General features: G+C 31.8%; 2 protein-coding genes across 2 annotated transcripts in view; both read right to left on the bottom strand.

Moving 5' to 3' along the window:
- Positions 1–11,997, bottom strand: part of LOC143065348 (uncharacterized) — a 108,484-nt gene extending 96,487 nt beyond the window's left edge. Inside the window, exons 1-7 of the mRNA XM_076238877.1 lie at positions 11,750–11,997; positions 5,966–6,129; positions 3,912–4,088; positions 2,855–3,107; positions 1,881–2,044; positions 900–1,070; positions 57–312 (exon numbers count right to left, since the gene is read on the bottom strand). Coding sequence (XP_076094992.1) covers positions 57–312; positions 900–1,070; positions 1,881–2,044; positions 2,855–3,107; positions 3,912–4,088; positions 5,966–6,129; positions 11,750–11,991 — 1,427 coding nt within the window. The 5' untranslated portion in view covers positions 11,992–11,997. The remainder of the gene's footprint in view (positions 1–56; positions 313–899; positions 1,071–1,880; positions 2,045–2,854; positions 3,108–3,911; positions 4,089–5,965; positions 6,130–11,749) is intronic.
- A 925-nt stretch (positions 11,998–12,922) lies between these two features.
- The window catches only part of LOC143062603 (uncharacterized), a 142,496-nt gene continuing 128,045 nt past the window's right edge, over positions 12,923–27,373 (bottom strand). Inside the window, exons 86-95 of the mRNA XM_076234267.1 lie at positions 25,262–25,425; positions 24,438–24,620; positions 23,986–24,238; positions 21,503–21,666; positions 19,976–20,155; positions 19,182–19,437; positions 16,413–16,576; positions 14,684–15,259; positions 13,773–14,011; positions 12,923–12,967 (exon numbers count right to left, since the gene is read on the bottom strand). Of these exons, the coding sequence (XP_076090382.1) occupies positions 12,923–12,967; positions 13,773–14,011; positions 14,684–15,259; positions 16,413–16,576; positions 19,182–19,437; positions 19,976–20,155; positions 21,503–21,666; positions 23,986–24,238; positions 24,438–24,620; positions 25,262–25,425 (2,224 nt within the window). The remainder of the gene's footprint in view (positions 12,968–13,772; positions 14,012–14,683; positions 15,260–16,412; positions 16,577–19,181; positions 19,438–19,975; positions 20,156–21,502; positions 21,667–23,985; positions 24,239–24,437; positions 24,621–25,261; positions 25,426–27,373) is intronic.

Genomic DNA, 27,373 nt, shown 5'->3' with positions numbered 1-27,373 from the left:
CCCTGACTTTTGTTTTGGTAAAAAGAGTAATTATAATATCAAAGTAATAATCTTACCCGACTCTAACTAGTCCAAACAGCCACATCTCTACTGGTGTGTCCCACTGGATGTTTAACAGGTCTTTGTTTAACTCAAGTTTTTCTATCCTGACATTTAGCTTGAACAAGCACAGATCAATACTGACTCCTGCTTCATACGACTGACCTATCTTGTCCACGCTCGTACAACATTGTACTGTGTTACAGTTGTCAGTTATATAACATGCTGTGTTACCAGGTAGTGAGGGAAGGCTGGTAGTCATTGGGTTACAACCTTCAAAATAGGATAGTAGCTTTAAAAATTGAATAACTAGGTGCACTTTCAATTCTGTAGAAAATCTATGCAATGTTATAGGAATTCTGCCTAGCTGTTTCTCAGGTAGAAATCATAGCAGATTATCCCCTGGTAGAGTGCTTATAAATAAAAATAATTACCAGGCTTCATTATCTTTATTGCTTCTATTATTCTTATTAATTCTAATACATCAAAATTGGTTTAAATTTAACCATTCAGTTGTATCATTCATTCATACATACAGAATATTAACAGTGGCGGATCCAGAACTTTACCTAAGGGGGGCCCGCTGAGTGACCTAAGGAGGGGGGGGCCCGCTCCAGTCATGTTTCCTTTCCTATATAATCAACCAAATTTGTCCCAACAAGGGGGCCTGGCTCCCCCTCCCCCAGTGCCCCCTGGATCCCCCTATTATTAATGATCTGAAGGTGGGATCACCTTTTTGCATAAAAAATGTTTTCTTTCATCTGATTTTAATTGAAAAAAATAATACAACTTTTATATTTCTACATAATAAATGCAATTGCAATATGATCATTGTCAAATCATATAAAGCATATATATACCATTATTCCAGCCTGTTCCAGTGTATGGTAGGTCAGACATTAAACACTTTTTATCCATTAAGAATTCAGTTATGCCTAAAACATCGCCTAATTTCTTCCTCTGGTAATCACTTAAGACAGCTCCATTACTGAGTCCAAAGGAATCTTTTATGTATTTATTAAATGAAAATTCTGGAAAGAAATAATTAGAAACGAATATACAAATGTTCTTTTTTTTCTTCATTTAAGCTACTTAATAAAATGCAAGTTTGCCTCTTCGGAAGTCAGTTAGTTACCCAACAATAGGTTGATAACTCCCGAGAAACCGGAAGCATTACATTGGCGTTTCCTAAATACTGGACCAGGACGGAAAAGTAATGATAAAAATCCGCGTTTTACAAAATTGAACGTCGATGATTGGGAATCCGTAACTATTCGACTTTGACCGTAATAGCGTAGTTTTTATCGCAAAATCGGAAAAACTACGGAAAAATCGTAATGGTTGGCATCTATGAGTACCACAGCATTGACAAATAGGTTCACAATGGCATTTTATCATGAAGATTTTGAAATAGTTTCAATATATGATTAGGGGTTTAGAAGAAGCAGACACAAATCATAATGTATACTACAGTGTGAGGATATGACAAAGTTAACACCAAAAATCATTTTACAAAAGAATTGAAAATAATTCACAAAAGTCTGTTTGGCAGTTCAGAATATTTAGCAAATACAAAAGTTGGATAAAGAGTAATTATTTCATCAATTTGTATTACCCACTAAAAACATACCATGGTTACTACATACTATAAGAATATATTAAAACAATGACTTTATAAAAGTCAGGAATATGACAGTTGTTATATATTCATTTGATGTGTTTGAGCTTTTGATTTTGCCATATGATTAGTGACTTTCCATTTTATATTTTCCTCAGAGTTCAGTATTTTTTGTGATTTTACTTTTAAAATGTGTGATAAGTAAATGAATTAATGCCTTTACCTGGATCAATGAAGTTGTTTTCCCATTCGCATACAGATTTAGGTAGTATGGCATTCTCTAGAACAGGAACAGTTATCATACAGGGTCCACTGGACTCCAAACAAATACTCAACTCAAGGTTAACTAAGAACTGTCTTTTATACTTCAAGTCTTCTATGTCATAACTGAAGAAATAAGCCATAAACTTCAACAATCAAATGTGTTGTCCAATAGATTAATTGTATTTTACTATAGAAAATGAACATCTATTCAAATTATTTGTCAACATTAAAAAGAAGTCAGGGAATTTTAGATGGCTGTGTAAATGAGGATTACAGAAAATCCCTAGTCAGGTTGACCTGATGGAGTAATGTGTACTCAATCTTGAACTTAAACTTCATACTTTATTTGACCTTTTTAACCTTTTTTATTCAAGCATCACTGATGAGTCTTTTGTAGACAACATGCATGTCTGGCGTAAATACAAAATTTTAATTCTGATATCTATGATGAGTTTATTGAATGTTCCAATTAGATTACTGTAATACACTTATTTTCACTCTGGGTGTAATTGTCACCAAATCATGGTACGTCACTTCCGGTTGTATATGCGGTAAAACATTTCTGTTTCATCAACATATGTCTTGGTATTTCAAATCACTATTATTTTTTTATTTGGGGTTTCTGTAGAATATTTTGTAAACTTGAGGTTACATGGTTCCTAAACCTTGTACACAGGTTAAATAAGGGGAGAAATTTGATTGGTTAACTCCTAGTGATGATTATTTTCTTGTATGTAATGAAATATTATTTGAAATTTTTTTCTATAGTACATTACTCATGCCAAGTATTTCTTTATTTAAAACAAAGATAAATTCTGCACATTTTTTTTAAAAGTGCAAATTTAACAAAGACTAATAGGGGAAAATCAATGGTGGTATAACTCCTCAAATAGTTCAAGTGATTGTCCTTTAACGTGTTTACTTATTACTTACTCAAGACGAATAACTCCAAAGAGATAGACGTGATCTTTCTTTCCAAATTGATAATCCACCAGACTAATGTTGACTATTAGTTTCTCTATTTGTACCTCTAGTGTATACTGACAAGGGTCAATCCTGACAGAGGTTGTAATAGATCTACCAATCAGATCTACATCAGTACAACATGTTACACCAGTACAATAGTCTCCAACATGACATCTGGTTGAGGCAGGGAGACTGGGAAGGACAATCTCATGTGGACAGTCTATGAAGGAAAAGAACATTGACAGCAATTATCCATATATATATGACTTACCCAAAATTTCTATAATATCTTTGTCCTTATAATGGAAATGAATTTAAAAAGTTTGCATTTGTATTTTAAAAACCAGGAGTTGGTTTCACAAAAAAAAACCTTATGACTAAGATTGATCTTAAATCATGAACGATTCAGTATACTTACGACCAAAGTTTTTTTGTGAAACTGACTCCAGGTCCTTTAAGTTATACTGCCTACTGGGATTATAAACATCACAAATTACGAATGATCTTCTTTACATTACAAAAATAAAAGAGTTGTAGAAACAAAATAATATACAAAAGGGATGAAATATTGGTACAAATATTCCTCTCGATACTATCTTTTGATTTTAAGAGGCTTCTGTCAAAGCTTGGTAAAAATCCAGGATAGTTTATGAATCTAATAAATGTTTTAAAAACTTTTAACTTCAGACTGTATGTAATGTTAACTGGAAGAAAAACTAAGTCTATTTATATGTTAAATACAGATAAACAGGTACAAAATTTTAACAAAATTTCCTTCTAGATACTAGCTTTAAATCATAAACAAGCTTCAGTCCAAGTTTAGTACAAATCCAGGATAGTATAAGATTTAAAAACTTTAACCTCAGAGTGAATATTTGTGGATGCCTACAACGACGGATTGTAGGATCGGTGTGTCTTGCTTTTTCAACTAAAGTCAAAGGCTCAACAATAATATGAAACCTTTTTGACATAGATGAATTCTGCTTTTTTTGTTTTTTTAAGATATCTATCATGATGGTCTTACCATTATTCCATCCATTAATATTAGGTAGGAATGATGAATCTTGTAGGTCACACTGATTCTCTAATAGGAACGGTGATAATCCAAGAGTTTCTAACAATTTCTTGGTGATTTCTGATGACAAAGAACTCACAGAAGTACTCAACCCACTGTTCACAAGAAAGTTTTCAAGGGAAAAACCTATAAGATAAAATATTCAATATCATTCCAAATAAACTGCTTATTAATAATATTAACCTTTCATTTATACTTTTAACTGTGTAAAAATTTTGTCAAGTGTTTCGAAAGTGTTGTTCATTAAAGATTCAAAATGGCAATCTACTGGTTTTCTGGCAATGACTTTCATAATCTTGAACCATCTTTACAATTAATTGCTTTCAATCATGCAAATTCTTTTCATGTCAAATGTTGATTGATTTAACCCTTTCCTCCATGGATTTTTTTTTAAATACTTGACTTGCATAGGATATTTCAATAAATAAAAATCATCAGGTTTAAAGTATTAAAATGCATTGTGAAAACGAATATTTCATCAATAAAATTCCAGTCAGATAATCTCATGAATATCCTTTTTATATTAGATAAAATTCTTATCAAGTCTAATAAAAAAGTTTTTTCGTAGGCAAGACGTTTCAACTGAAGTACTACACAGACATCAAGAGGCGTCATTATGGAGTAAAGGGGGTGGCATCAAAAGGCATCATTATGAAGGAAAGGGTTCAAGATCAACATATTAGAGGAATTCATCTAACCTTTTTCCCATACATTATCACAAAATTAAGCATAAATTTAGAACAAATTTAGCATATCCATAACGAATGTGTTTCAATGCAATGCGACTCCAACTTAATGTTAAATTACCCTTGTCCATATCTGAAGATTTATATAAAGGCTCAAGACCATAATTAATGATCCTGCTTTTTTTGTCCACGAATATAGTTTGTTTTAATTAGAGTATATTTTTTCTTAATTTTGTTTCTTTCCCTTCCTCCTTCATTTCTTAGTTTTTTTTGGGGTGGAAATGATAGAAGACAGGTGAAATAAACTTTTGGATGTTGTATCTTAACTGATTTTGATATGGAATGAGTGATTAGACCAGGTACAAAAAGGTAATATTTACAGTTTTCTGAACATCTCTTGACTTGGCAATAGGGGTATGGATGTGTATTGGCTAACTTTGTAAGAGTGATTGCTTCAATCTTTCCAAAGGAGAAGGTCCAGTAAGACCCCTTTTTAGCCCTAAAATATAGCAGTTTTACAAAATTTTGAAAATGTAATCTTTTAGCTATTTTCTTGAAAGTAGAATGGTTCTGCTAAATAAATATGGGCAGTTTTTTACAATACAATGCACATATATCGGGTACTAGCATCATTAAGTCATGCTAAATTACTAAAATCTTCACAATTATAGCACTTTAGTTGAATTTTAGACGGTTTCCATCTTAAATGAAAGTGGCCGCATTCGTGTTCATTCAAAATATTGAAACATAAGTTGTATTTGATGATAATACATAATATATATAAAGGTTGAGGATGAACAAGGATGCAGCCACTTTCATTTTTGACAAAAAACATTCGAAAAGTGATGTTTTTTTGCATATTTCAGCTTGAATCGGAGCGTGTTTAAGGACTAAATCAGTTAAAATCTTTCACATAAACTAATTGGATCAATTGAAATAGACACTTAAGTGTTTAAAAAGTGTCCAAAATCTTTCGTTAGATGAACCGGAAATTTGAGGCCAAAATCTGCCCTTACCGGACCTACTCCTTTTGAATATATATTTGGACTAGTACTATACATGATTATTCACTTAGAATGGTTTGACAAAAAGGTATGGTGCAATTGTTTTAATGAAACAAAACGTTATAAAGAACTAATAGAGGAACTTAATTTTTGTCTGTGGCCTAAGACATCAAATAGCTGAGTTTTATTTTTTAGAGTCCCTTAAATTTTTCAGCTAATCACCATTGCTTATAACAGCCTTGAAATGAAAGTTTATGAACAATAATTCATTTTTTCTTTAAGCCAAAAATGTTCCTAGATATACAAATTTTACCTTTAACAATGAAATCACTTGTCCAATTACACGCAGGTTTAGGAAGTGTAGTATTCTGTAAGAGTTGAACTAGTACTTCACAAGGTCCTGACCTTTCCATACATACAGATACATCCATATTAACCAATAAAACACCATCATCAGCCAAGTTCTCTATTGTAAACCTTAGAAATAAAATAAAACATCATCATCAGCCAAGTTCTCTATTGTAAACCTTTCAAATAAAATAAAACATCATCATCAGCCAAGTTCTCTATTGTAAACCTTTCAAATAAAATAAAACACCATCATCAGCCAAGTTCTCTATTGTAAACCTTTCAAATAAAATAAAACATCATCATCAGCCAAGTTCTCTATTGTAAACCTTAGAAATAAAATAAAACATCATCATCAGCCAAGTTCTCTATTGTAAACCTTTCAAATAAAATAAAACACCATCATCAGCCAAGTTCTCTATTGTAAACCTTTCAAATAAAATAAAACATCATCATCAGCCAAGTTCTCTATTGTAAACCTTTCAAATAAAATAAAACATCATCATCAGCCAAGTTCTCTATGTAAACCTTTCAAATAAAATAAAACATCATCATCAGCCAAGTTCTCTATTGTAAACCTTAGAAATAAAATAAAACATCATCATCAGCCAAGTTCTCTATTGTAAACCTTAGAAATAAAATAAAACACCATCATCAGCCAAGTTCTCTATGTAAACCTTTCAAATAAAATAAAACATCATCATCAGCCAAGTTCTCTATTGTAAACCTTTCAAATAAAATAAAACATCATCATCAGCCAAGTTCTCTATTGTAAACCTTAGAAATAAAATAAAACATCATCATCAGCCAAGTTCTCTATTGTAAACCTTAGAAATAAAATAAAACACTGTCATCAGCCAAGTTCTCTATTGTAAACCTTTCAAATAAAATAAAACACCATCATCAGCCAAGTTCTCTATTGTAAACCTTAGAAATAAAATAAAACACCATCATCAGCCAAGTTCTCTATTGTAAACCTTTCAAATAAAATAAAACATCATCATCAGCCAAGTTCTCTATTGTAAACCTTAGAAATAAAATAAAACACCATCATCAGTCAAGTTCTCTATTGTAAACCTTAGAAATAAAATAAAACATCATCATCAGCCAAGTTCTCTATTGTAAACCTTTCAAATAAAATAAAACACCATCATCAGCCAAGTTCTCTATTGTAAACCTTTCAAATAAAATAAAACACCATCATCAGCCAAGTTCTCTATTGTAAACCTTAGAAATAAAATAAAACATCATCATCAGCCAAGTTCTCTATTGTAAACCTTTCAAATAAAATAAAACACCATCATCAGCCAAGTTCTCTATTGTAAACCTTTCAAATAAAATAAAACACCATCATCAGCCAAGTTCTCTATTGTAAACCTTAGAAATAAAATAAAACACCATCATCAGCCAAGTTCTCTATTGTAAACCTTTCAAATAAAATAAAACACCATCATCAGCCAAGTTCTCTATTGTAAACCTTAGAAATAAAATAAAACATCATCATCAGCCAAGTTCTCTATTGTAAACCTTTCAAATAAAATAAAACACCATCATCAGCCAAGTTCTCTATTGTAAACCTTTCAAATAAAATAAAACACCATCATCAGCCAAGTTCTCTATTGTAAACCTTAGAAATAAAATAAAACACCATCATCAGCCAAGTTCTCTATTGTAAACCTTAGAAATAAAATAAAACACCATCATCAGCCAAGTTCTCTATTGTAAACCTTTCAAATAAAATAAAACACCATCATCAGCCAAGTTCTTCATCAGCCAAGTTCTCTATTGTAAACCTTTCAAATAAAATAAAACACCATCATCAGCCAAGTTCTCTATTGTAAACCTTAGAAATAAAATAAAACACCATCATCAGCCAAGTTCTCTATTGTAAACCTTTCAAATAAAATAAAACATCATCATCAGCCAAGTTCTCTATTGTAAACCTTTCAAATAAAATAAAACACCATCATCAGCCAAGTTCTCTATTGTAAACCTTAGAAATAAAATAAAACACCATCATCAGCCAAGTTCTCTATTGCAAACCTTAGAAATAAAATAAAACATCATCATCAGTCAAGTTCTCTATTGTTAACCTTTCAAATAAAATAAAACACCATCATCAGCCAAGTTCTCTATTGTAAACCTTAGAAATAAAATAAAACATCATCATCAGCCAAGTTCTCTATTGTAAACCTTAGAAATAAAATAAAACACCATCATCAGCTAAGTTCTCTATTGTAAATCTTAGAAATAAAATAAAACACCATCATCAGCCAAGTTCTCTATTGTAAACCTTTCAAATAAAATAAAACACCATCATCAGCCAAGTTCTCTATTGTAAACCTTAGAAATAAAATAAAACATCATCATCAGCCAAGTTCTCTATTGTAACGTGACGGTACCCAAATTGCACCTATTTTGACAGGTTTTTTATCTACGTTTTTTTATGATGAAGACAAAAATGTCCATTCTGTGTTTATTTTGTAGCCGTATCCTTCTTTATTATAAAGGTACACTAGTTTGATTTTTATTCCATATGGAATCATAGAAAAATTGGTCTAAACTGACCTCCAAACCATCAATGATTCTGAAATGAGGAGTACCCAAATTGCATCCATGCTTAAATTCACATCGTCAAAAGTCTAATAACAGAGCTTTTGTTTAATTTCTTCAAATATTTTGAACAATTGGATATTAGTCCATGCTTACTCTTCATTATTTTTTAAATGGATACTTGTAACATATTGTATTTGCTCATTTTAAAAAGATGACGTTTTGATGACGTCGCATGGCGACGTTTCAGTACATTTTGCTTTTTCAGTAAATATTTCATCTGTTGATAAATACTGTGAACGTTTTGTACATATCTAAATAGTTTTACCTATGTTGACAGATGTGCTTAGTATCAAATCATAAAAATACAAATTGTTTAGTCTCTATGAAATCTTGTAAGATTTTCGCTGCTAGTTTTGCTAAATAGGTGCAATTTGGGTACTCGGTGCAATTTGGGTATTGTTACGTTAAACCTTAGAAATAAAATAAAACACCATCATCAGCCAAGTTCTCTATTGTAAACCTTAGAAATAAAATAAAACATCATCATCAGCCAAGTTCTCTATGTAAACCTTTCAAATAAAATAAAACACCATCATCAGCCAAGTTCTCTATTGTAAACCTTAGAAATAAAATAAAACACCATCATCAGCCAAGTTCTCTATTGTAAACCTTAGAAATAAAATAAAACACCATCATCAGCCAAGTTCTCTATGTAAACCTTTCAAATAAAATAAAACATCATCATCAGCCAAGTTCTCTATTGTAAACCTTAGAAATAAAATAAAACACCATCATCAGCCAAGTTCTCTATTGTAAATCTTAGAAATAAAATAAAACACTATCATCAGCCAAGTTCTCTATTGTAAACCTTTCAAATAAAATAAAACACCATCATCAGCCAAGTTCTCTATTGTAAACCTTAGAAATAAAATAAAACATCATCATCAGCCAAGTTCTCTATTGTAAACCTTAGAAATAAAATAAAACACCATCATCAGCCAAGTTCTCTATTGTAAACCTTAGAAATAAAATAAAACATCATCATCAGCCAAGTTCTCTATTGTAAACCTTAGAAATAAAATAAAACACCATCATCAGCCAAGTTCTCTATTGTAAACCTTAGAAATAAAATAAAACATCATCATCAGCCAAGTTCTCTATTGTAAACCTTTCAAATAAAATAAAACACCATCATCAGCCAAGTTCTCTATTGTAAACCTTAGAAATAAAATAAAACACCATCATCAGCCAAGTTCTCTATTGCAAACCTTAGAAATAAAATAAAACACCATCATCAGCCAAGTTCTCTATTGTAAACCTTTCAAATAAAATAAAACATCATCATCAGCCAAGTTCTCTATTGTAAACCTTTGAAATAAAATAAAACATCATCATCAGCCAAGTTCTCTATTGTTAACCTTTCAAATAAAATATAACACCATCAACTTCCAAGTTCTCTATTGTAAACCTTAGAAATAAAATAAAACACCATCATCAGTCAAGTTTTCTATTGTAAACCTTAGAAATAAAATAAAACACCATCATCAGCCAAGTTGTCTATTGTAAACCTTTCAAATAAAATAAAACATCATCATCAGCCAAGTTCTCTATTGTAAACCTTAGAAATAAAATAAAACACCATCATCAGCCAAGTTCTCTATTGTAAACCTTTCAAATAAAATAAAACATCATCATCAGCCAAGTTCTCTATTGTAAACCTTAGAAATAAAATAAAACACCATCATCAGCCAAGTTCTCTATTGTAAACCTTTCAAATAAAATAAAACATCATCATCAGCCAAGTTCTCTATTGTAAACCTTTCAAATAAAATAAAACACCATCATCAGCCAAGTTCTCTATTGTAAACCTTAGAAATAAAATAAAACATCATCATCAGTCAAGTTCTCTATTGTAAACCTTTCAAATAAAATATAACACCATCAACTTCCAAGTTCTCTATTGTAAACCTTAGAAATAAAATAAAACACCATCATCAGTCAAGTTCTCTATTGTAAACCTTAGAAATAAAATAAAACATCATCATCAGTCAAGTTCTCTATTGTAAACCTTTCAAATAAAATATAACACCATCAACTTCCAAGTTCTCTATTGTAAACCTTAGAAATAAAATAAAACATCATCATCAGCCAAGTTCTCTATTGTAAACCTTTCAAATAAAATATAACACCATCAACTTCCAAGTTCTCTATTGTAAACCTTAGAAATAAAATAAAACACCATCATCAGTCAAGTTCTCTATTGTAAACCTTTCAAATAAAATAAAACACCATCATCAGCCAAGTTCTCTATTGTAAACCTTAGAAATAAAATAAAACACCATCATCAGCCAAGTTCTCTATTGTAAACCTTAGAAATAAAATAAAACACCATCATCAGCCAAGTTCTCTATTGTAAACCTTTCAAATAAAATAAAACACCATCATCAGCCAAGTTCTCTATTGTAAACCTTAGAAATAAAATAAAACACCATCATCAGTCAAGTTCTCTATTGTAAACCTTTCAAATAAAATAAAACATCATCATCAGTCAAGTTCTCTATTGTAAACCTTTCAAATAAAATAAAACACCATCATCAGCCAAGTTCTCTATTGTAAACCTTAGAAATAAAATAAAACACCATCATCAGCCAAGTTCTCTATTGTAAACCTTTCAAATAAAATAAAACATCATCATCAGCCAAGTTCTCTATTGTAAACCTTAGAAATAAAATAAAACACCATCATCAGCCAAGTTCTCTATTGTAAACCTTTCAAATAAAATAAAACACCATCAACTTCCAAGTTCTCTATTGTAAACCTTTCAAATAAAATAAAACATCATCACCATTTCCATAGTTCTATACTGTAAACTTAAAATAAAATATACATTTAAAGACACCTGTTTATCATTGAAGTCAGAAAGTTGACCCCTTAGATTTTATGTGTCATTGGGTATCTGTCTCATTGACTTATATTTTGGTCTCTTGTGGACAGTTGTCTCATTGGCAATCATACCACATCTTCTTTTTAATATTATACCATAAATCACACTGTCCTCATATTGAAAGACAAAGTTTCTGCTGCTATCCAACATTTATACCTTATTTTTCAGTGGCAATACAAATTCCTCCCCTTTTTTCCCTTCATTTGTTTTAACGCCATGACCAAAAAGCCATAAGAGAATTTAACTTACTGTAAATTGAGCAATCCAAACAGTGAGTATTTTTCTTTCTTTCCCCATTGATAGTCAACCAAGGAGTATTCCAGATATAGTTTCTCTATCATCACGGTCAGTTTATAATTACATGTATCTATATCTACGTAGGTATGAAATTGTCTCTTTATTCTGTTTACTTCAATACAGCAGTCTAGAGCTGTACATGTGTCTGGTATATAGCATGATGCATGAGAAGATATATCATTAAATGCAGGCATTGATGGGCATGCTGAAATAAATAACACATTCATTAATTATTACTTGTAATGAAGAACATTTATATAAGATCTAAGTTGTTAATCTCTTATGTGTTTCAGTTCCAAAAACAATTAATACATTTTGTGGCAAATTTGAAAATAAAAAGACTAACTAGTTTAGAGCCTGTGTCGCTCACCTTGGTCTATGTGAATATTAAACAAAGGAAGCAGATGGATTCATGACAAAATTGTGTTTTGGTGATGGTGATGTGTTTGTACATCTTACTTTGCTGAACATTCTTGCTGCTTACAATTATCTCTATCTATAATGAACTTGGCTCAGTAGTTTCAGCGGAAAATGTTAGTTAAAATTTACAAATTTTATGAAAATTGTTAAAAACTGACTATAAAGGACAATAACTCCTTAGAGGGTCAATTGACCATTTTGCTCATGTTGACTTAATTTTAGGTCTTACTTTGCTGTACATTATTGCTGATTACAGTTTATCTCTATCTATAAAAATATTCAAGATAATAACAAAAACAGCAAAATTTCCTTAAAATTACCAATTCAGGGGCAGCAACCCAACAACAGGTTGTCCGATTCATTTGAAAATTTCAGGGCAGATAGATGTTGACCTGATAAACAATTTACAATTATCCCAGTCAAATTTGCTCTAAATGCTTTGGTTTTTGAGTTATAAGCCAAAAACTGCCTTTTACCCCTATGTTCTATTTTTAGCCATGGCGGCCATCTTGGTTGGTTGGCCGGGTCACCGGACACATTTTTTAAACTAGATACCCCAATAATGAATTTGGCCAAGTTTGGTTTAATTTGGCCCAGTAGTTTCAGAGGAGAAGATTTTTGTAAAAGTTAATAGACGACGAAGACGACGACGGACGCAAAGTGATGAGAAAAGCTAAAAAGGAGAGATTTATCCTTTTTTTCATTTCAAGAATCCAAGATTCCAAGACTAGCAGCAATGTCTCTCACATTCTGTAATTCAAATGATTATACAACAAGTATGAGGTCAATATCTTCATCTGTTATATTGAAAACATAAAACACATAAATTTAATATATTTGTACAATTACAGGACTATACATTTCATAAGAGCTTGACAAATTGTGAACTTGTTCCCAAACTATTACCCATCATAATAATTGATTGATGTCAAGTGGCAAATATATTTAATGCACATTCCAGATCAGAACCATTAAACAATGAATCAGCAATGTTGGTACAGTAGAGCTTGTTGGCGTAGAATAAGGACCAGAAATTGGAAAGAAGTTGGAATGATGGGTAGTTGCAACAATTTTGCATACCAGTGGGTTCTCTGCCTAATTATTGAAAGGCCTTTTTTTCATATGCAGAAAGAAAAACAAGATATCATTCTGACCAGATGTGGTTGCATTTTTATACGTCCTTATTTGTGAAAAGGATCTTTCAACTCTGGAGGCATGTATATTACCAGGAAATAAACAACTTTCCATTATTCCAGCCGGTCTCTAAGGTGCCTGTGTCCTGTCACAATCTTGTAGGTATTCAGATACAACTTACATTTATGCCAGCCATTTGTAGCTGGTACGTATGGAGTCTGTGTACTGTCACAACCTTGTAGGTATTCAGATACAACTTACCATTATTTCAGCCATTTGTAGCTGGTACTTATGGAGTCTGTGTCTTGTCACAACCTTGTAGGTATTCAGATATAACTTACCATTGTTCCAGCCATTTGTAGCTGGTACGTATGGAGTCTGTGTCCTGTCACAACCTTGTAGGTATTCAGATACAACTTACCATTATTCCAGCCATTTGTAGCTGGTATGTATGGAGTCTGTGTCCTGTCACAACCTTGTAGGTATTCAGATACAACTTACCATTATTCCAGCCATTTGTAGCTGGTATGTATGGAGTCTGTGTCCTGTCACAACCCTGTAGGTATTCAGATACACCAAGATGTTCCAGTAGCTGAGATATACTGAACTCTGCAAGACCAAGCAATCCACTGTCATCTAAAAACTTGTCCAGGGAAAAATCTGTATTAAAAAAAAAATAGTATACATGAGTGTATCCAAGACTTATATAAGACAATACAAAAACTGCTTTGTCGTGGATAATCAAAATTAGATTTCAAACATCATACATTTTAGCATGTGGTCTCACAAAATTTAATACCAAACTTCAGGAATCTATCACTCCTCAGAGAAGAATGCCACACGATTTCAGTCATAGCCATCACAGGTAAATAAATACAGCCTATAACAGGTATTCAGTTGAGAGGAAGTTGATAATTAATGGATGTGAAAAAATTATACAGGTAAGGCATGGTGTCACATTAAGGCTGACACCAAATTTCAGAAACCTCTAGAGTGTATAAAATGTGTATTGCATGAAAAAGAGATGTTGAATTTGTTATATACAAGATATTTATGTAAACTTTATTGAAGAACCTCTGCATGTATTTATTTGTGTCATTGGGTTACTGCATAATTACATAAACAGACAAAAGCAAGAATAACTGTCATTATAATAGAGGTTTGAATAATGTAGAGCTGAGATCAAGTGAACAACATGTTGATTGAACAAAGAATGAATTAAACAAAGAATGAACATCTTGTAGAAAATATGACTCTAAAAACCATCCATTTCCTCAACAGAAGTAGAAATAATCACTTTTGACTTTAATCAGTTATGTAAAGACTGTATACCTGCACTACAGTCTACTGAGTGTGAAACCAGAGTAGGTAAGGTGGTATTCAGTTCACTGTATGCAGTATTAATGAAATACTCTGGTTTATAGGCCACCTTCTCCAATAGATCTACATCAATGCCTGTGCCTATCCCTACAGATATAATTCTGACACCTTTACTGCTGCATAATTCTGCTTGTTGTACAGCCTTGATGGAGTCTGACTTCCCATCAGTCAATAGAACTAAGTAATTCACAGCCTCTGACCGATCTCCTTGACTAGTTACAAACATCTGATTACATGTGTAACTAAAGGCATCAGCAATATCAGTATACATTCCATTCTTGTATACAGTTTTGGACAAGATCTCTTTAATTTGTGTCTTATCTTGCCCATCTTTTATGTTTAATATTGTTCTTGATGTTCCCTGACCTTCAAACAAGGTCATTCCTACATTGATAAGGTCATCACGGATCACTAGACTGTTTACGGTATCAATAATGGCCTCCACAGTATCGTCAAAATGTTTCTGTCCTACACTGCCAGATTCATCAACGACAAATACAATGTCAGCTGGCATCACAGATTTACATCCTTAAATGAAATAAATTCATATTATATATGATATATTAAATCATTTGAGTTACTATAATAAATATAATGTCAGCAGACAGAACAGATTTACATCGATATCCTTAAAATAAAATAAATGTACATTATATGATATATTAAATCATTTCAATTACCATAATACATACAATCGGATACTGATACACCAAGGTGATAATGAGAAGTAAAACTCCAAGATATTCCTGAACAATTTACAAACAAGTGAAACTGCGAGCTACTGCTCACTGATGATACCCCCGCCGCAAGTGGATAATATTAATAGTGTAAAAATATGCAAGTGTTCGGTAAACAGGAAGTTGTCGAGTGATGAATCTGAAAACGCATCACACGGTATAGCTGACTTATAAAAATCCTGAAACCAAATTTCAGAAATCCTTGTATTGTAGTTCCTGAGAAAAATGTGACGAAAATTTTTAACTTGGTTATCATGTGTAAAATCATACAAGTGTTCGGTAAACAGGAAGTAGTCGAGTGATGAATCTGAAAACGCGTCACACAGTATAGCTGACTTATACAAATCCTGAAACCAAATTTCAGAAATCCTTGTATTGTAGTTTCTGAGAAAAATGTGACGAAAATTTTCAACTTGGCTATCATGTGTAAAATCATACAAGTGTTCGGTAAACAGGAAGTTGTCGATTGATGAATCTGAAAACGCATCACACGGTATAGCTGACTTATATAAATCCTTAAACCAAATTTCAGAAATCCTTGTATTGTAGTTCCTGAGAAAAATGTGACGAAAATTTTCAACTTGGCTATCATGTGTAAAATCAGACAAGTGTTCGGTAAACAGGAAGTTGTCAAGTGATGAATCTGAAAACGCATCACACGGTATGGCTGACATATATAAATGTTGATACCAAATTACAGAAAGGGTGGATGTGTAGTTCCTGAGAAAAATGTGACGAAAGTTTCATGGGACGGACTGACTGACGGACTGACGGACGGACTGACAGACAGAGGTAAAACAGTATATCCCCCCCATTTTTAAAGCGGGGGTATAATTATACAGCAAACTTTTAATATATTCCTTAACATTTATCCAAATATACAGTAAGCCTACCAATGTACTAGGTATTTCGTATTGTTTATTCTGATTACACAGTAAACTTACCTGGTATGTTGTATGGTTTATTCCAGTTACACAAGGGTTTAGGTAACAAAGCATTATTAAGTATAACATGTTGTTGACAGTTTGATCCATCGGATTCCCAGCATACTCCCAGTGTCAATGATACAAGATACAAACCATCCTCTTGTAAGTTATCTATCATATACCTGAAAAATATACATTTGTATTTACTATTAAGATAGATATATAAATATATATATAGGAACTGGTAAGTATACAAAAAACTGAGAATTTAAATGATTTGAAAAAGAAAATGTGTAATCAAAGAAGAAAGCAATATATCAGATTTAGTTTTCTTACCAGATAGTGACATATCATAAAGGATAATCATACTTGACAGTGACATATCAAATACACTAATCCTACTTAACAGTGACATATCATATACAGTAAGCATATCTGACAATGACATATCATATACAGTAAGACTACCTGACAGTGACATATCAAATGCAATATTCATACCTGACATAGACCTATCAAATGCACTAATCCTACTTAACAGTGACATATCATAAACAGTATTGTTATTTGGACTGAGAGTTGTCTCATTGGCACTCACACCACAGCTTCCTATATCTATCTACTGACAGTGACACATATGCAGTATTCATACTTAGCAGTAAAATATGAAAATAGTATTCATATTTGACAATAACTGATCATATGCAGTATTCATACCTGATAGTGACACATCAAATACAGTTTTCATACCTGACATTGGCATATCATAGGCAGTATTCATACATGACAGTGAAACATCATTTAGAGTACCCGACAGTGAAATATCAAATGCAGTATTCATACCCAACAGTGACATATCAATTGCAGTATTCATACCCGACAGTGACATATAAAATGCAGTATTCATACCCAACAGTGACATATCAAATGCAGTATTCATACCCGACAGTGACATATCAAATGCAGTATTCATACCCGACAGTGACATATCAAATGCAGTATTCATACCTGACAGTGACATATCAAATGCAGTATTCATAGCTGATAGTGACACATCAAATGCAGTATTCATACCTGATAGTGACGTATCAAATGCAGTATTCATACCCGACAGTGACACATCAAATGCAGTATTCATACCCGACTGACATATCAAATGCAGTATTCATAGCTGATAGTGACATATCAAATGCAGTATTCATACCTGAAAGTGTGATGCATCAAATGCAGTATTCATACCTGGTAGTGACACATCAAATGCAGTATGCATACCTGGTAGTGACGCATCAAATGCAGTATTCATACCTGATAGTGACGCATCAAATGCAGTATTCATACCCGACAGTGACGTATCAAATGCAGTATTCATACCCGACAGTGACGTATCAAATGCAGTATTCATACCCGACAGTGACGTATCAAATGCAGTATTCATACCCGACAGTGACGTATCAAATGCAGTATTCATACCCGACAGTGATGTATCAAATGCAGTATTCATACCCGACAGTGACGTATCAAATGCAGTATTCATACCCGACAGTGACGTATCAAATGCTGTATTCATACCCGACAGTGACGTATCAAATGCTGTATTCATAGCTGATAGTGACGTATCAAATGCAGTATTCATACGTGATAGTGACATATCAAATGCAGTATTCATACCCGACAGTGACATATCAAATGCAGTATTCATACCCGACAGTGACGTATCAAATGCAGTATTCATACCCGACAGTGACGTATCAAATGCTGTATTCATACCCGACAGTGACGTATCAAATGCTGTATTCATAGCTGATAGTGACGTATCAAATGCAGTATTCATACCTGATAGTGACATATCAAATGCAGTATTCATACCCAACAGTGACATATCAAATACAGTTCTCATACCCGACAGTGACATAACATATGCAGTGTTCATAACTGAGTGACATATCAAATTCAGTATTCATACCTGATAGTGACACATCAAATGCAGTATTCATACATGACAGAGTCATATTATCAGTAGTATTCATACCTGTCAATGACAGCAGTTACTGTATTCTTAACTAAAAATGACATATCATGCAATACCTGACAGCGACATAGCTTTGCAGTATGCATACCTGACAGTGACATATCATATACAATTACTAATAGTGACATATCAAATGCAGTATGCATACCTGGTAGTGACATATCATATAAAATTACTAATAGTGACATATCAAATGCAGTATTCATACCTGATAGTGGCATATCAAATGCAGTATTCATACCTGATAGTGACGTATCAAATGCAGTATTCATACCTGATAGTGACACATCAAATGCAGTATTCATACCTGATAGTGACATATCAAATGCAGTATTCATACCTGATAGTGACACATCAAATGCAGTATTCATACCTGATAGTGACGTATCAAATGCAGTATGCATACCTGATAGTGACACATTAAATGCAGTATTCATACCTGATAGTGACACATCAAATGCAGTATTCATACCTGATAGTGACATATCAAATGCAGTATTCATACCTGATAGTGACACATCAAATGCAGTATTCATACCTGATAGTGACGTATCAAATGCAGTATTCATACCCGACAGTGACACATCAAATGCAGTATTCATACCTGATAGTGACATATCAAATGCAGTATTCATTCCTGACAGTGACACATCAAATACAGTATTCATACCCGTCATTGAAATATCATATGCAATTACTGACAGTGACTTGTCAAAAACAGTAATCCTACCAGACAGTGACATATACAGTAATCATACCTGACAGAGATAACCCCAAAGAGGTCAAACTGATTCCATTCACCATATGTTACATCGTCCAAAGTAACATCAAATTTGAGTTTCTCTATACCAAAACTAATCACATAGTTACAGGTATCAACTGTGAAGAAACTGTGGAAACTTCTTTTGATAAAACCAACATTTACACAACACTGTATCCCTGTACAGGATTCATCAAGGTAACAGTTCAGATCTTCCATTAGGGGAGGTAATCTAACAACGCTATCTTGGCAACCTACAAAGAAAAAAAATAAAGGCTTTGGCAAAATCTATAAAGAAAATATATGCAACTACAAACATTTGGTAATCTTTTTGAATACTTTTCAAATTAAAGTTGCTATGGAATATGTACTGAACTTATAATCTACTTGGTAAAACATTAGGTTGGATTTGTCTCAAATATGGTGGCATCTAATCTTGTAACATATTGATTGTTCTAACACTAACACATCTACCCCGAAAGCTTTTAATTCACAGATTCTAAGCTCTGTGTTTGAAGCTTAAATTTGGTTGAAAGATAAGGATATTTTTAAATTTCACCAAAATCCTTATTTTGGGCCTAATTGGATGAAACTGTCAACATTTAAATAGATAAGTTAGACCTATTCTATCACCATCTCACATATTTACTTATCTACTTTTCGTCTGCAAATAATTGGTTTGACATTGGAGACAATTAGGCCCTTTTTGCACCTATTGCTTTGTAAATTGTAGTCAATAAATTATACAAAAACATTTTTCTATAAAAGCATAATGAAGAAGCAACTGCTTACCTAAACTCCAACCTTGATAAGATGTAGCAAACACAGAGCCTGGATCAGACGAGTCACATGGTTTGTCCAGTAAAAACGAAGTCAGTGCTAAATCCTTCATCAGCTGTAGTATACCTTCATCTGGCAGTGTTAGGTTTGGACTGAAATTCTTCAAGGAAAACCAGTCAGACAATGACCAATCTATAAAAAAAAAAAACAGTAACACTAAAACATCAGTAAGGTGGCTATCAAACTGGAACAAATTAACTGCTTTAGATTATCAATGGAACAATGTTCAAAACTTTATTTTAGAGCTAAAACCAGTCAAAAATATAATAAAACTGTAATGCAAATATTGAGACATTAAAGATCAAAGTATGATAGTTCAATAATCTTCTAATACAATTTATGTTATTCATTGCTTTTGTTAAGACAAAAGTGAGGTATAAACTAGGGATGACAACAAGTACTCGAGTACTCGGGTACTTGATCGGAAGACAGAGTACTCGAGTACAGTTTTAGTACTCATATTCGTTTGCCTGTTATACATCTTGAGATATGTTCTCTTCACATTTCCACTCACTTTAGTTCCGTTGAAATATCACATTCGAAATACTAAATAAAACCAATAAAGAGCATAAATATGTTTATCATGAGGCTTCTGTTTGTTATAGTACATGTAGTACCAGCAAAGTTCTTTTCTTCCAAGGGAATGTTTTCATGTTCACTACTTGTAACAACAAAAGGAAATCAAACAGTCTTTCGTCTGAAATTGTTGACCATATCATATTTCTAAACAAGAACAAAATCAGAGTGACAAGCGGTAAACCATACACAACTGATTGGAGACATTTTTAATGGTGTTTGTACACAGATCAACACTTTCATGGATTAATAATTAACTCATTACACAAGCCGTAAAACTTATCTTTGTTTGTTAATCAAGACTTCTATGTAAACATGATTGGTATGAGATGTACATTTAAATTAATTTAAATACACAGTAGTTAAAATTTAACTATAATTGTTTAATTTACAATTAAAAGATAGGCAAAATTAGGAGAGCGACATTCAAACTCAAAAGTTGAAAATAAACTGACAACGTCATTGCTAAAAAAAAAAAACAATCAGACAAACGATGGTGCCAAATAAAACCAAACAACACATAACAAGTAAGACTGAGCAGCACGAAAAAGCACAAGTAATTTGAAGTCCAATATTCTTGTTGACAAATTAATGGACGTATCATAAAAAATACCAACTTCTCAGGAACAGATGATACATATATTGTCTACTGTATCAGACTTTAAGTAGTACGTTTGACTTATGTTTATGAAAGGTAATAACAAAAACACTGCATTCCACCTTAAATCTAAACTTTTCAATAGAAGTTTAAGATTCATCCGAGTACTCACGAATACTCGAGTATCTTGACCGAGTATTCGAGTATTAAATTTCAGATCTTTTGACATCCCTAGTATGAAGTAATGAAATATATACATGATATAATTGAGTAAAACTGTAGGTAAAACTGTAGGTAAAACTTACCTGACTTTAAGAATCCTTTCTGCCAGCTACACTGAAGTTTGGGGAGTTTAGTGTTAGAAAATATAGTTGCTTCAATTGTACAAGGTCCCCTATCATTAAAACACACCTTGACATCAAGGTCAAGGTAATATACATTTTCTCCTGGTATATCTGTTATCTTGTAGCTATAATAAGGAAGTAAATCATTAAAACACACCTTGACATCAAGGTCAAGGTAATATACATTTTCTCCTGGTATATCTGTTATCTTGTAACTATAAGAAAGAAGTCAATCATTCACTGAATTATATATATCTATGTTTATAATAATATGCAGATTTCAAGAGAAAGATTGAGGTATTAAACCAAGTAACAGAACTGTTTGAACTAAAGTGCGTGGAAAAAACAGACGCAGTAACAATGTTGGATATACATTTAAACATTATCTAAAAACATTTCTCCAAGGAGTATCTGTGTGTGGTTTTTATAGATACTGGACTAATCTTTTACTTTCCATGATCAATTAGATGAGTGCCACAATAGAAGAAAGAACTTCTTACTCTTTCAAAGCATCTAATTTTAACACTGTTTTATACTGTTTATTCAATCTGCAGTTTTAAGTGTAGTATCAAAAATTTCAGCAAAAAAATAAACATTTGTTTTTTCATTATAAATTTTATCTATTTTATTATTAGTTATTACTTTATGAAATGGTATAAAAATCAACCCAAAAAATTGGATTTGGTTTGGCCCCAGAAGACTTTTTAAATGTTTAAATCATTGAAAAAGCTCCAAATTATCTCCCTTTGGTTCAAAAATGTCATTTTTTGGCATTAAGGAGGCTCGCGGGCATAAGATTTTCCTCAAAAAATCAAACTTTAATTTTTCATTACAAATTTTATTTATTACCTTTAGTAGTTGTTACTTTATCATATGATCCAAAAAATCATTCCAAAAATCAATTCGTGTTGGCCCCAGGTGACTTTTAAAATGTTGATATCATTGCAAAAGCTCCAAATTATCTCCCTTTGGTACAAAAATGCCATTTTTTGGCATTAAAATTGAAATATCTTTTTTAACTCATCTGTGACCTATATTTTTTATTGTTGTTTTCGAATAAGCTGTACATAAACTAAATAATTTTAAAATTTAAGCGATTTCTGTAATTTAGTTCTTTTTTTATTTCGATATTAGATATTTCTCCTATTAGTTCAACAGAAAACAAGGACATCAACAAAAATGTACGCTTCTTTCGAAGGAAGATTGTGAGCGTAAATGAATGGTGACCCCATTTTTTTATTTCATTTTTCTATTAAGTATAAGATAAAGTTCGTTTATAAAAAAATAAAGAGAAACCCTATATTAAATAAAAAATTTGATTTAAACCCGCGAGCCCCCTTAAAATTGAAATAGAATGAAATTCAAAACAGTGTGGCTGTGGCCATTGATTGACACATTAAATTCATCCATTGACTGGGACAATTTACATGAACGTTTGTCTGTAACGACCACTGTTCACGACGTACCTACGATAGACATTTAAACTGTGGGGTCACCAAAGGTTTCTTAACGCCTTTAATTATAAAATAATTCAAAAATTAATCAGGAATAACCTTTATGTTTTTGAATTATATAATTGATATAAATCAAAACATCGTGTTATTTCTGATTAGTTTTTCGAATTACTTTATTAAGGTGTTGAGAACCTTTGGTGACCCCATAGTTTAAGTGTCTTTAAAAAGTACATAGTGAGCAGTGGTCGTTACATACAAACGTTCACCTAAATTGTCCCAGTCAATGGATGAATTTAATGTGTCAATCAATGGCGACAGCCACACTGTTTTGAAATTTCATTCTATCTTTTTAAACTCATAGGTGACCTATATTTTTTTATTAATGTTCAAATAAGCTGTACATAAACTAACAATTGTAAAATTTAAGCAATTCCTGCAATTTAGTTCTTTTTGTATTTCGATATTACCTCTATTTCTCCTATTAGTTCAACAGAAAAAAAAGACATTAACAAAAATGTATGCTTTTTTTCGGAGACAGATTCTCACCCTAAATGAAGGGTGACTCCATTTTTTTATTTCATTTTTCTATTAAGTATATGATAAAATTCATTTATAAAAAAATATAGCGAAATCCTATATTAAACAAAAAAATGATTTAGACCCGCGAGCCCCCTTAAGCAATGTTGTTTCTGTCTTTCTTTTATCATGGTTTTGATTAGAATCTTGATGTCTTTTCCATTTATTATCATCCCTTAACCTTCAACCTCTGGATATCATTACCTAGATGTAATTCACATAAGAGCCAGATACATGGCTCACAGAAATTGTATTAAGGGTCCCAAGTTGTCCAGTACGTTATTAACACATGCACAAAGTGGTAATTTCAAAGGACGTGACATTGTATATAATCAAGATCAAGATTTGAATTTGAAATAAAACCACTAATTCTACTCTCTTTCTTCGTAAATCTTTAAACAATGTTTAACTCACTTAATATTTATTATTCTTTCCACATTGAATTGTTTCTGTACGTTGAAATCTGTTTCATATAAAGAGAACTCAAACTGATATTCCTCTATTCCAAGTTTGAAGACTGAATTACATGGATCAATGGTCAGGTAGAAGTTGATGTTTCTGTTAATCAGTCCAACAGGTGTGCAACAGGTAACAGAGGTACAGGTAGAATCCAGGTGACAAATCATACCACCAGGTAAGTCTGGTAACATTAGGATTCCATCACATTCTACAAAAATAACAAAACAGACCTTAACTACAGTGTTGTCTTGTTGCATTTCAAAAAGATTGATATCAATTTATAATCCCTATTTAGAAATTTTAGTTTAAGTATTAAATAAAAAAAACAAAGGCATACTGTACCCAATAAAAAGAAGCTAAGTTTCAGCAATATCCTATTTTTTTAAAAATCATAATAATAAACATACCTGTGTTCCACCCATGACTATTAGCAGTACTGTATAGAGGATTAGATGTCAGATCACATCCTGGCTGCTGTAAATATTCGGCTATACCTAAATGTTCTAACAATTTGGATGTCATCAATTCTGACAGCTGTGTAACATTTGAAGGTAACTGCTGCTCTGTCAACCAGTCACTTAACTTGAAATCTAAAAGTAAACAATTTCATCATGCTTTAAAGACTCTTTTCTTTTTTATATATGAAACTCTCTCAAACATGTTCATCCTCTAACCTAGGCTGCTTTGCCTTCATGGGTCCATTTCGATCAAATGTGTCATTTAAATCCCATATGACATAAACAACCATATCCAACCTCATTTCCTTTAAATATCTTCATTTATATAAATATGTGTGTGTTAAAGTTACCTCCCTTTAAAAATTCATAAAGTCAATAACTGTAGCATATTTCTTTATAAATAAATACTCTAATCAGTGGTGGATCCTAGGGGAGGGTTCAGAATTTTTTTCGGCAGTCAATGCATTTGAATGGGGACATATAGTTGGAACACCCCTCTGTTGAAAAATGATTGATCCTCCCCTGCTTATAGAAAAAAATAAAATGCTATTATAAGCAAGTGAATTTATAGGATAATAATTCATATTTTTTTCTTAATAATTCAATTTTGGATGTGACGTTATATAAAGCATATAAAATTTACAATCATCCAAAACAATGACCTCCAAAAATACTTATTTCAACAATGAAATAGTTCTTGAAATCAAAATAGCTTAGAAAATAACAGATAAACACAAGTATGAGCAATGCTGTAAAATACTCAGATTCCTTACTTGGAATAGGAAATCCTTCATTCCAGTCACAAGGTTGTTTGGAAATCTTTGTATCTTTGAACACATCATAGCTGTATATACAGTCTCCTTTGGTCTCAAAACATATCTCAAGCTTTAAACTGAATAAAATCTTCTCTTCAGCTTGTAAATCCACTATCTTGTAACTGTAGAAAGAAAAACTTTTGTAATCAACATTGGGTGAGTGAGCACAGACAAGATTATTTTTACACAGAACTCAATAATCAGCTAGTCTTGTACATAAATCAGGCTGTTAGTTTTCTTGTATAAAGTGTATTACATTTGTCATTTTGAGACCTTTTATAGCTGACTCTGCAGTATGTGCCTTGCTCATTGTTGAAGGCCATGACTTATAGTTCTTAATTTCGTGTCATTTAGTCTCTTGTGAAGAGTTGTCTCAATGGCAGTCATATCACATCTTCTTTTTTTATAATTAGATAAAAGAGAAAAATTTATGAATATATGATAAAAACAAATATTTCTTACATTAATCTTAAGTAAGTTTGTCTTCAACATGTCAGTTTCTAGTCGTATCAGTTTTAGAAAATGTACCAATATTCTTTTGAACTTAAAACCAGAAATAAACTGCTAGCGTGCCTTATTACCTGCATGAAGTTTTTCTAGGTCATTGTGACTTCACCCGTTTACCCAAAAGAGAGAAGAATAAGTATGGGACCACTATTAAAAAAATGTTTGTTGGTAATTTGCCTACCCTACCCTTTAAGAGATGGGTAGGTAGGCATTTTTTAAATTTTTTTTTTGATAAACTTCTATTCATGTAATAATGTATTTGTGCTATATTTGTCGGCAGGTATGTGTCTTATTCTTTCTTTTATATAGGATCTTGTATATTTTCTGCTGTTTAATGTTTGCTTACCGGTATATATTTCATATAATTTAATACAGTATTTTCCCCAGGATTTTTTTTATAGTACTGTGGTAAGCAAAAAGTAAAATCACAAAAATACTGAACTTAGAGGAAAATCAATTCGGAAAGTCCATAATAACATGGCAAAATCAAAAAACAAAACGCATCAAAAACGATTGGACAAGAACTGTCATATTCCTGACTTGGTACAGGCATTTTCAAATGTAGAAAATGGTGGATATTAGAATTATTCACCTTTCGTGTTTGTGACATAATCATACATTTACTTACAAGTCATGTTGGTTATATTATATTAAATAGAAAAAGACATGCATTTTAATATACAGGACATATGCATTATTACAAATGAAAATAAGTTACATTTTTATTAAATTAAGCTTTGAATTAAAATGCCTAGATACTTTTAATAATTTGAATTCATTACTATCCTTCTCCATCTTTTCTGATAAGAGTGATTATGTACAATGTTATACAGTAGGTTTACCTTTTCTCTTCCTTTTAGTTGTTTAACTTAAGTTATGTATTTTTATTAACAGGTTCATAATTAACTGACACTAGTTTAAAAAGTTCCCAATGGTTAAATTGGAATTTTCATCAGCATTTACATTTTTCAAATTAAAAATTCACAACTAAAATAAGTTTTTTTATTTCATATCAAAGAAAAAGTGGATTACCCTTTGTATAAGTTATTAAATATTAATGCAGACATGTTTAAATAAAAGCTAACATATTCCCAAGATGCATCTAAACCTAATTTTTGTTTTATGACTTTTGTTTGTTTTTCAAAGGTGGGTTAGAACGAAATATTATATTTGCTAATTCAAACATAAATACCAACTTTAAATGTTGTGTTTGATAAGTTTTTTTAATGTTTGAATCATTGCACCAAAAATTATTTGAAAAGATTTGACAGTACATGTACTTGTTTTAGTACTTTTCCCGCCTAAATTGTCTCTCTTCTACAACTCTCACTTTGTGTTTACACTTTGACCGAATAGATGTTTCTATTTTATCATTAAATGCCATTTCATATCCAAGTAATCCCCTGTTAATTTCAATTCTAAAATAACATTAAATTGACATTCATTGATAATTGGAAGGCATAACACAATAATCTATAATCATTTACAAGATTTTGTTTCGTTTTGTCCTCTATTTGATTTGGGGGGAAAATGATGCAAGGACAAGAAATCTTAAAAATACGG

This window comes from Mytilus galloprovincialis, chromosome 2 (assembly GCF_965363235.1).
Source record: "Mytilus galloprovincialis chromosome 2, xbMytGall1.hap1.1, whole genome shotgun sequence".
NCBI lineage: Eukaryota > Metazoa > Mollusca > Bivalvia > Mytilida > Mytilidae > Mytilus > Mytilus galloprovincialis.
Note: the sequence above shows the minus strand (reverse complement) of the source record. Positions and strands in the feature narration are given on the sequence as shown.